This window comes from Salvia splendens, unplaced genomic scaffold (genome assembly GCF_004379255.2).
Source record: "Salvia splendens isolate huo1 unplaced genomic scaffold, SspV2 ctg911, whole genome shotgun sequence".
Taxonomy (NCBI): Eukaryota; Viridiplantae; Streptophyta; class Magnoliopsida; order Lamiales; family Lamiaceae; genus Salvia; species Salvia splendens.
The window spans coordinates 184-11,378 of NW_024599597.1; the positions used below are offsets into that span (position 1 = coordinate 184).

Below are 11,195 nucleotides of genomic sequence, written 5' to 3' on the forward strand. Positions count from 1 at the left end.
CAAGAATATGACTCAATTAATTCTTCTACATGATACGAACTCGATATGATGGCAAATACATACGAGAAGGCAAGAACATGCTAAAAACAACCGACCTGACAGTTTCCATCTCCCAAAATTTTGAGTTCAACCAAATCATACAATTTCAATCTGATGCGAACAACAAAAAATGCACGAGTTAGGAACCGTAGCACACGAGAGTGATTCACTGTACAGATTGTGAAAAGCAATCGTTTCAAGAAATTATTTTGCTTAAGCATGATACGTATTGACTCAAGCTAGAGATCGAGAAGCACAAGATAACGTTGAAATAGTAAAAGATAGAAACTAAATACAAAATTACACAGCCACAAAAGCCTTTGATGGTCTGATGTAGCTTCATCAACCGAGGGTATTTCGCCGTTGATTTTAGGAACATGCTGAAATGGAAATAAGCACAAAGAGAGACTTAAAGTCAATGCGTCGTCCCTTCAAAGACTCTGCCAGTAGCCGAAGAGGAAATTAGGCTAGCTTACAGGAATAGGAACAAGCTGATTCAGCCTTTTCCCCAATTCACCATCAATAGCCGAATCATTTTCAATCTCCGGTAGCGTCTCCAGCCACTCTGCCATCAGTTAAGTAAGTTTTAACAACAAATAAAACGAGGTAGAGAAGAAAGCTCATTTGAAGACGCATTTCAGCAACGATGGTAACAAAAACGAGGAAACTATTTACCTCCTAATGGATATATCGAGTTGTAGTGAACCTCAGCCCAGAAGCTCAAGAATATAGCTGCATTGATGACAAAGGATACGACAGGAAACGAGTAAAGGAAACGTTACTTGAAATTGTTGGGGTGGATTCGAAACAAGATGTTATAAAACATAAGACGTGATGAGAGATTACTTCTATCAGACTTCTGTTCAGTCTGTGGAAGGATCTCGATGTAGCATGTATCCCTGTATGATGTAACGACGAAATTTTGATGCCAAGCTGCCAAAATATGACACGTTTATGTATAGCTATAGAACAAGCACTTTGTAACAGGCGTAGAAACAAAACCATTACCCAATCTGCAGCAGCTTGCAACGTCAGGTGATCACCCCATTCCCCGTTCCTAAAATCGATGAAAATTTATTAGACGAGTGGCAAAAAAAGATAGGTGAAGTATGGTAGGTCAGAAGGGTGCTCTACTTGCTCATTTTCTTTATGTAATCACCATAAGGCATCGGGACAAAATTTTCGTACAAGTCTCGTCGTAACTTCAGCTGAGAGATTGCAGATAATAAGAAACGGGCGTTTAAAGTAAATACGGTTCAAGAGAAAGAACACCTAGTCCGATTGGATCGGTATATGAACCTGGTTGACCACTTGTTCTCTCAACAAATTTGTGATGATCTGATGCCCGATATATTTGATCAGAACAACAAAAATGCACGAGTTAGGAACCGTAGCACACGAGAGTGATTCACTGCACAGATTCTGAAAAGCAATGGCTTCAAGTTTACGTTGAATAGTAAAAGATATACACTAAATACTAAAATACACAGCGATAAGGAACTTTGGAGACGAAACCTGTTCAAAAGCCTTTGATGGTCTGATGTAGCTTCATCAACGGAGGGTATCTCGCCGTTGATTTTAGGAACATGCTGCAATGGAAATAAGCACAAAGAAAGACTAAAGGTCAATGCTTCGTTCCTTCGAACACTCTGCCAGTATAAAAGAGGAAATTAGCCAGCTTACAGGAATAGGAACCAGCTGATTCAGCCTTTTCCCCATTTCACCATCAATAACCAAATAAAAGGCTGAACCAGCTGATTCAACCTTTTCCCTACCAGAGCTGAAGGGCCAATTCTGAGCGAGAATCGAATCATTTTGATGTTGTTCTTCTCGAGAAGACACAGATCCCAGATCATTTGCAGCATCGAGCCTTATGAACTCATCCTGAAGAGCTTGAGTGATTGCCTTATCGTTCTCCACTACGGATTCTGCTGTATTGCAGAACTCCTCCTTCAATGTATACGTTGCTGAATTGTCCTCCACATAGCACGTCACAGCTGGTGGCGAGTGATTTTTTGCTAACGAGCAAACGTCGAAGAGGTGGTGAAGCCCCCAACGTACTACATCAGGATCTGGATCACACACCATCCCCATATAGTTTTGCTGAAGTTTGGCAAAAGATCTTTCCTAAAACGAGTATATTTCGTAGATTGATGAGTAACGACCGGCTGAAAATAGTCAATATGAATCAAATTTACAAAGAATCGACAAACGAAAAGAAATAGCTATTCACTTCACATGAACCAGATATTATCCTTTCTAAACTGTCATCTAGGTTATGAATGCATCCTTTCTAATAACAAAACATTATGACCTCTCATTGATTCGTAAACTCTTTCCTATTCGGGCTTGCCTAAATCCTCCACATGTCCTACTCAAACTCACATTATGGATAACTAAACAGACAAGCAACTTTGTCCACATCCAAAGCCCGAATGGCAAAAAGCACATCTACGAAAACAAAGATACCACGAGTTTAAGTTTACTATTCGAGTGATGCTCACACCTTAACATGTATAAACAGATCCAAGGCCTTGCACATATGAATTCATAGAAAAAGAATGTTCTAGAACACCTAGTCACAGGCGAAACCATAATCAACAAACAGGCATTACAATACATTAGGATTAATAAGCACCAATTCACTATCATAGATGGCAAAAATCAAAATATCATATCATCCAACCTCAACAACAGTAAGTCTCAACAACAATAAGTATAACCATAATCTTTAACTCAATAAACCATTCCTCGATTCAATCGACCGCGTAATACAGAACTCTTTACAAGTTATAAATCAAATGCTTTGAGGAATGGAGATATATCAAAAGCCATTAATGGTCATTTCTTATCACCATATATCAAAAGCCATTAATGGTTATTTCTTATCACCATATATCAAAAGCCATATATCACACCATTAATGATAATTTCTTATCAAATAACAAAGGATATCACATAACATTATGTAGCTCAATAATTACCTTATTTCATTTCATTTCCTTTTCTAAAAAGAAGCAAAGAAACTTAAACCACTACATTGTAAACAGCAGAAATTCAGCTTCTCTATTCTCAACTCAACAATCCCAAAACGTAATAAGAAGAAATTCAAAACAATCACTCAATTTCACTGCATTCAATCAAAATCAGATTGTAAATGAGAGTTTGGATAATAAATTTAAAGATTGGATTTTTTTAACTGCATTCACAATGCCGGAACGCCGGCATTAAAATTGTTGGCGGGTAGGCTGAGAGAAACGCGGGCTGATCGCAGCCGTTGCTTTGAAATTACACGTGGTCGCTTAGGATTCATGTGGATTATGTGAGCCCAAAAAATAAAATTGAATGCTATCATTATTATTATAATCTGCCATTCGATATTCATTCGACTTTTTTTAGCTTGTAATACAATTTATAATATTTCTTAAATATCTAATTTTAATAATAATGCATATATCATTAAATGTTACATTTAATTTTTATTAAATAAATCTCATATATTTAACTTATATTATTTTAAAACTAATAAATGTATAAAAATAAGATACTATTTTACTACCAATTTTCTTATTTACTTTCCTTTACCTTTATATATGTATACATAGATTCCGAATTTCATTAGTCATGATTAAACTTAATACACTACAATATTTATATGACATGATAATATTGACATGCGCCGTAACTTGTGAATGATGAGTCACAAATGCTTGATTATATTGTGATGATAAAAAAAATATTGTGATGTATATCATATTAATATCATATTTCATAGAATATATTAAAATTAAATACACCCAACAATTAGGATTCACAAATGTTTGCTTATTGTGTTGTTGTGTCCTCTTTGATGATTGATAAATGGAGGCCCAATAAAAGCCTTATAAGGCCCATTATACACAAAAAAGCCCACTATCAACCCCACAGTGTGAATTACCGAAAGCACCCCTTTCCATTTCCAAACCTCACTTCCGCTTCTACTGTTTCCCCAAATTCGAAGCTGAAATCCAAGGTTTAATCAGCTCAGTTTCGCAAAATCTCTGCATTGATTGAATCGGAGAGGGAAAATGGCGTCGACGTTTATGCAGCAATTCGCGAAGAAGAAGACCGTAGTGAAGCGATCGTCGAAGAAGTATTTGACGGAGGCGCTGTACAAGAAGCTGCTCAGCGATGGCGGCGAGGAGAGGAGCGTCAGGGCGAAGACGAACGAGTTTCTCAAGTCGCGTAAGAGTGCTTACAAATGGGAGGTTGGCCGCACCGTGAAGATTCTCCGCGGCCGCAAACTGTACGGACCCGCTGTCAAGGTAGTCACTAATTGCAGCACCTTCAAGCCCTAATTTTGTTGATTTTTAAGTATGTGTGTGCGCGATTGATTTTTGATAGGGTGAGTTGTTGATCTTTGTTATCGAGCAATTGGAGCTTATGATTTTGTGTGTGTGTGTTTATCTGGGTTGATGATATGATTAGGGCTCTTAATTTGGATGGTGCAAGCTTTATGTGAAGGAGAGTGCAAAATGTGCATCTTGACTGAAGTAATTTGATGAAACAATTGCATTGGTTTATTTAGAACAGCAACGAATTAATCTGACTCGGCCATTTGTTTCCACAGATATCCGAGACCATGGAGAAAAGAGGGATGAATAAAACCGTGAGTGACCAAGCTGTTCATCTTGATCTGATAGCGAAAAGCCGAGGCATTGCTGCTGCCGAGACCTATTTTGTGTCTCTGCCGGAGTCATCAAAAACGAATCTCACTTACAGCGCTCTTCTCAATTGCTACTGCAAGCTCTCAATGACTTCAAAGTCTGAGACTATGTTCGAGAGGATGAAAGAACTTAATTTGGAGATGACTTCCATGCCGTACAACAGCCTCATGACCCTGAACATGAAAAACGAGCTGCCACAGCTCGTCCCTGCACTTGTCAAAGAAATGAAGGAGGCTGGCGTCATGCCTGACGTTTACACCTACAATGTGTGGATGAGGGCTCTTGCTGCCACGGGTGATGTTGATGGGGTCGAGAGGGTTATTGATGAGATGAAGAGAGATGGCCGAGTTGCAGCAGATTGGACGACATACAGCAATCTGGCATCTATCTATGCTGATGCCGGAGCATTTGATAAAGCTGAGGCAGCACTTAAGGAGCTGGAGAGCAGAAATGCCCGCAGAGAAGTCTCGGCTTACCAATTCCTGATCACACTGTACGGACGCACTGGGAATCTGCTCGAAGTGTATCGAGTGTGGCGTTCGTTGAAGCTAGCTTTTCCAAAAACCGCAAACTTGAGTTATCTGAACATGATTCAGGTGTTGGTTAAGCTGAATGATCTACCAGGTGCTGAGAAATGTTTCCACGAGTGGGCGACTGCTTACTCAACCGGTAGCTCGACTTTCGATATCCGTATCGCGAACGTCCTCATCAGCGCTTATCTGAAAGAAGGTTCTCCCGAGAAGGCAGACAAGCTGAGAAGGCACGCCAAGAGGAGAGGAGCGAAGCCCAACGCCAAAACCTGGGAGCATTACATCGACTACTATATGAAGAAGGAAGAGTTCAAACCACTCGTGAAGTGCGTCAACAATGCCGTCACAGCTGGCTGGGCTAACGGAGCCGAGTGGGCCCCATCACCCGAAGTCGTGGAGGCTGTTATGCGGCACTTTGAGCAGAGCAAGGACGTCGGGGCGCTGAAGGGTTCGTGAAGATCCTGAAGGAGCCGACAGCCAAGGTCTTCGAGTCGTTGATTCGAACTTACGCAGCCGCCGAGAAGAAGAGTCACGTCATGCATCGCAGGGTGAAGATGGAGAAGATGGAATTGAGTAAAGAAGGGAAAATGTTGCTGGATGAAATATCTGCAGCATGAGGTTGTTTCAATTTTTGAAGTCTTACCTATTCGAGATTTATCTTTCAAGTGACATTGTAGAAGATTTGCAGCTGATTTTGTTTGGTTATCACTTTCTTCACATGAAAGTTTGTAGCTTTCATCAACCATTAGTTGGAACTTGTAATAATGGTAGATGTGATTTCATAGCATTTTTCTGTTAAGTTTCTAGAAATGAAACACCATATCTTTTTTCTTGATTTACTTGGTTTTAGGGGTTATAATTGCTCTTTGAAATATGATATGGAGTAAACTTTTTTTTATGATATATGTAAACTAAATTTTTTTTTTGTACCAATTTGTAACATCGGGTGAAACATTTTGTAAATATGGTGTAATATCCCCAAAATCTCTTCTACAGAATAAATCATAAGAAATGAAACAACAGAAACTCAAACACTGACATCTTTTGTCCCAGCAAGATCCTCAAGAGTGAGATTCATAGTCTCAGCTGATCCTTCTTCACTTCCTCCCGCGAGCTGCCAGAAACTCCTCGACGCTGCTCGGTTCTCCAAACCATCCCAGCCGGTCCGCGATCAGGTGCAGATTGTCGCAGCCATTGCATCTAGCAACCACCACGCCTTTGTCGTACGACTCACGACAGGCCGTTCTGAGGTTTCTGGTGTCGCAGACTTTGCAAGTGAACATCATGACAAGATCGTGCCTCTCCGAAACCTTCAAGTCGGATTTCACTTGGTGCTTCACAGCAGCCTGGTCGTTTTTCGAGCTGGCGAAGCATCCGCTCGTGCTCTGGTCACTGTTCGAGCTGCAACTTCCGTTTTCGGCTGGATTTTGCACAGATGGAACACTGGCTTCTGAGAGAGACTTGAACCCTCTGGTATACTGCTCGTAGTTGCGAGAGAACGAGTTTGGAGAAGGATGAAACTTCCTAGAGACCTCTGCAGCATCGGAAACATAGTTAAGTGGTTAAAATTTGCTTTTGAGAAAAAAGATACCCCTCCATCCCGAGTAAGGTAATCGAGGCGTTTCTTAAGAAAGTAATATTAGTGAGTTTAGTGATAAGTGGAGAAAGAGTAAAGTAAAGAGAATTACAAGGTTGAATTTTTGTCAAAATAGGAATTGACTCTTTAACTTGGGACGTCACAAAACGGATTATGAATCGAGTTACTTGCAGCAGAGGGAGTGATAAAAAGCAACACACCACACAATATCTTCAGAATTCTGAATTCTAAAACAGTTTTCCTGTTCAATGTTCTTCACCATGGTTGCCATGATCAAAGAAAATTTAATTGTCTTTATCAAAAGAGTAAAATATAAGGTCTCAATCCTATTTCAAAGACACAATCACATTTTGTGTTTCTATAAGTTGCAAATAACACAGATTGATATGAACTCAAACAAGAATGCAGAAGGCAGCAACTATTAACACTGAGCTGAACCATACATAACACGGTAATGTACAAGAAACGACGATAAAAGGGAATACACCACAGACCACACAATTTCCACAGAATCAGGACTACTACAACAGATGGCAGCAACTATAACACCGAGCTGAACCATACATAACACGGTAATGTACAAGAAACGACGATAAAAGGTAATACACCACACAATTTCCACAGATACGACTTCTACAACAGTTTCCTTGCCCATGTTCTTCACCATTATTGCCATGGTGCGACTGGCTAATACAATAAAAAGTTATTCCTTAAACCTTTTTCCCCAACCTAACCCACCACGATCAAAGAAATTTTAATACTTTATCAGAAGAGCAAAATACTAAGTCCAATCAAAATCATATTTCAAAGACACAATCACATTTTGTGTTTGTATAGGCTGCACATACCACATATTGATATGAATTCAACAAGAAGCAGCTATGCAGATGTCGGCAACCATTGACATCGAGCTGCTCATCACATAACACAGTAATACACAGTAATAAATGGCGTAAATATTGTGAATTCTCTTTTCGAAACCACAGAATGAAATGTCAAGCATTAAACTGATTACACAACTAATCCACAAATACAAAATACACCAAGAGAATCGTAGTTCATTTCATTTCAAATTGACCTACACTCAAATTTGCTTCGGTATTGATAAGCACATCAAGGTTTAGCATTAGCTTTCTTTACAAGAAACCAAATATACCACTAAATATCCATAAAATCGAACACCTCGGCTAACCAGAGGAAAATTATACATACAAGCACATGTATATATATTAGTATATAAAGGTATTCACTCAACAAATTAGGTCAATTTCAGCAACAAATTGGGCATAAAATCCTAAAATTTCAGCTGCAATCTAAGCTGGAATCCCCAAATTTTGATCGATTTTATCGTATTCAGAAACCTAATTTAGGAACTTAAGCATTCAAACAAAACAAATCAAATATAGTGAATCCCCTTCAATCCTAAAAACTACACACACGCACAGTTCACACAAGAGAGCGTGGAGTAGGTTACCTCTGGGGAGAGGATTCTGCGCATATTTTGCAGCTATGAGAGAGAGAATTCGCCGCGCCGCCATTGCAGTAGAGTGCAGAGTAGTTTACCTCTATTGTTCGGATATGGATCCTCTGCTGTGCAATTTTGCACAGCAGCTCCTGCTGTTGCTCACAAAGCAATAAAAAAATTAAATAAATTAAATAAATAAATAAAATAAATATATATTATTTTATTTGTGTATTAGAAACAGCAGGAGCTGCTGTGCAAAATTGCACAGCAGATGATCCATATCCCTATTGTTCTCTTTTAACTTTTAATGTTTGTAAATCATTTTTGCAGTTTTTAAGAGCATCCACAACCGTGCTCTTGCCAGCGGCACGGTTGTGGGCCCGGGCGGTACTATTCATGCCTGCTCTCTGGCAAGAGCACAACACCCACAACTGTGCTCTTCCGCAAGGACGGGCACAATTAATATAAAATTCAATTACACAACAACATTTTCATAATACTAAAATTCATTAAAAAACCACAATAAAAATTACAAATTACAAATAAAATAAAAAGACATAATTAAAATCCTAAAAATTAAAAATTACATAATTAAAATACTAAAAATTAAAATTACATAATTAAACTCCTAAAAATTAAAAATTACATAATTATTGGCTAATATAACCCGAGGAAGACTACGCATCCGGCGGCACCAACCCCAATTGTTTTTGGAGACCCAATATCATGGACTCGTGCGTTTGAAGTTGCGTGGGGGTCATAGTTGACCTATCGGCCATATTGAGTTGGGCCAAAAGGGCCCACAACGAGTTGTTCGGGGGTGGAGGTGGAACATAGGGTGCGGGTTCGGGAGCAGGGGCAGATGGAGTCGCGGCGCGACGTCGTTCGGCCGCCGCCTTCTTCCTACCTTGCGGTCGGCGTCGGGAACCGCTTGGTCCGGCATCGGGGCTACCCAAGTTAGCTCCGGCGAGTTGGCTAGCCACTTCTTCCGAGCCGGAGTCGGATAGTGCTACCGACCGTGAGCGTTTGGAGGAGCCGCTAGAGGAGGATGTTATGCCTCCCTTATACTTCGGGTGCGTCCGCGTCTCCTGCCAAACGTTAAGATATTTGAACGACTTACCGTTCATGGATTGGTAGGTGCTCAGCGAGGCGGTGATGATGTCGACCTCGCTTTGGCCGCTCCCGGCATTCCGGGACTCCTGGATGAAATAGCCGTTGAACTTGCCAATTTCTTCGTTGGCTCGGCCGATGCAGTTGCGCACCATACTCTCGTTGCGCTCGATCGTTCCCGGCGGCCGGTGTGCATTGTACCGGCTAGAGACGCGCCACCAAAAGTGATCGCCGGATTGGTTCGTTCCAACCACCGCATCTTCGGAGATTTCCAAGTACGCCTTGAACAATCTTTCCATCTCCGCCGGTGAGTACGGTGTGCGGACACCGGCGCGAGATGGAGGATTCGGCATTTGGGAAGGGGCGCGAGGCCTAGGCTCCGGTGTCCACCCGTAGCGCCCATCGGAGGCACCTTGATCGTCGATTGGGTATGGCCGGTAGCCACTCGGAACGCCCGAATCTTGGGTGAGAGGAGGGGCCGAATATTCCATTTCCGGACTAGGAAACGGTTGCGAACCGAACCATTCGGGGTTCCAACCGTGAGAGCCGCTTGGGTTGTCGTCGTTACCGGACATAGTGGTGTTGTAGGGTGTGAGAGGAAGATGAAAATGGATATGAGAGATTGAAGATGAGAATGGAGATGAGAGAATGATGATGAGAATTGTGTAGTGAAAGTGTGAATTTTTGGGAGTGAAATTGGGGGTATTTATAGATGAAAGTGTGTATTTTTGGGGTAAAAAAAATAAAAAAAAAATTAAAAAGTGGGGAAAAACGGTTATAAACGGATATAATTTTTTGGGGAAGTGAAATTTTTTTTTTTTATTTTTTATCGGTTTTTTAATAAAAAACCGATTTTTAAAAAAAAAAAATAAAAAATGTTTGAAACCAACGGCTATGCCGTTGGCGAATGGGAGAGTGACACGTGTGCGTCCGCTGGCACGGACGTGCTCGATACATCGAGCAGCGCCGTGCCAGCGGCGCGGTTGCAGCGGCGGCGGTTCTTCGCCTTGCCGCTGGCACGGACGGCGGTGGCGCCAACCGCCACCGCTGCGGATGCTCTAAGAGCGGCAACCGCTGCTCGATGCAGCAGGTTCGTGCCAGCAATCAGCCTACGTGTCAGCCTGTGATTGGCCAACGACAATTGCTGCTCGATGCATCGAGCACGTTCGTGCCAGCAATCAGCCTACGTGTCAGCCTGTGATTGGCCAACGGCATTGCCGTTGGCAATTTGTTTTTTTAAAATTAGATTTTATTAAAAAATCCGATAAAAAAATATATTTTTTCCCACTTCCCAAAAATTATATCCGTTTTTTACCCACTTTTAATTTATTTTTCAATTTTTTCCCCAAAAATACACATTTTCATCTATAAATGCCCCCACTTCCACACCAAAAAATTAACACCACACTACACAATTATCATCTAAATCCTCTCGTTTCTATTCTTACAATTCTCAATCTTTCTTTCAGTCTTACAACAAAAAAATGTCCGGCTCCAGCGATCACCCTCCGGCTCCCACGGTTGGAACCCCGATTGGTTCGGTTCACAACCATTTCCTAGTCCGGAAACGGAATATTCTGCCCCTCCTCAAACCCAAGGTTCGCAAGTTCTGGGTGGCTACCGGCCTTATCCGCTCGACTACCAAGATGCCCCCGAAGGAAATACGGGGTGGACACCCGAACCACCCGTACCTAGAGCGGGAGGGAGCGGCCCCTCTCAAACTCTTCCTCTTCATACTCGTGGTGTCC

The 11,195-nt window shown here is 41.3% G+C and overlaps 2 protein-coding genes and 2 pseudogenes across 3 annotated transcripts; 1 reads left to right on the forward strand and 3 right to left on the reverse strand.

Moving 5' to 3' along the window:
• Positions 1-278: 278 nt before the first annotated feature.
• Positions 279-1,389, reverse strand: LOC121791782 (annotated as a pseudogene).
• A 136-nt stretch (positions 1,390-1,525) lies between these two features.
• Positions 1,526-2,159, reverse strand: LOC121791781 (OVARIAN TUMOR DOMAIN-containing deubiquitinating enzyme 9-like). Of its 2 annotated transcripts, none has more exons than XR_006048722.1 (2): positions 1,723-1,786; positions 1,526-1,628 (listed from the first exon to the last, which is right to left on the reverse strand). XR_006048722.1 is itself a non-coding variant. In XM_042189621.1 (2 exons), the coding sequence occupies exons 1-2, from the start codon at positions 2,131-2,133 to the stop codon at positions 1,618-1,620; spliced, it is 330 nt and encodes a 109-aa protein (XP_042045555.1). In that variant the 5' UTR covers positions 2,134-2,159; the 3' UTR covers positions 1,567-1,617. The 2 variants fall into 2 exon arrangements, 1 of the variants encoding a protein (XP_042045555.1); XM_042189621.1 differs by lacking the exon at positions 1,723-1,786 and adding an exon at positions 1,815-2,159 and having other exon boundaries at positions 1,567-1,628.
• Positions 2,160-3,997: 1,838 nt separating this feature from the next.
• On the forward strand, positions 3,998-6,208 carry LOC121791779 (annotated as a pseudogene).
• Positions 6,209-6,372: 164 nt separating this feature from the next.
• LOC121791780 (uncharacterized protein C24H6.02c-like) lies at positions 6,373-8,482 on the reverse strand. Its single transcript, XM_042189620.1, has 2 exons — positions 8,347-8,482; positions 6,373-6,809 (listed from the first exon to the last, which is right to left on the reverse strand). Exons 1-2 carry the CDS (start codon positions 8,408-8,410, stop codon positions 6,373-6,375), a joined length of 501 nt encoding a protein of 166 aa, XP_042045554.1. The 5' UTR covers positions 8,411-8,482.
• Positions 8,483-11,195: the final 2,713 nt, after the last annotated feature.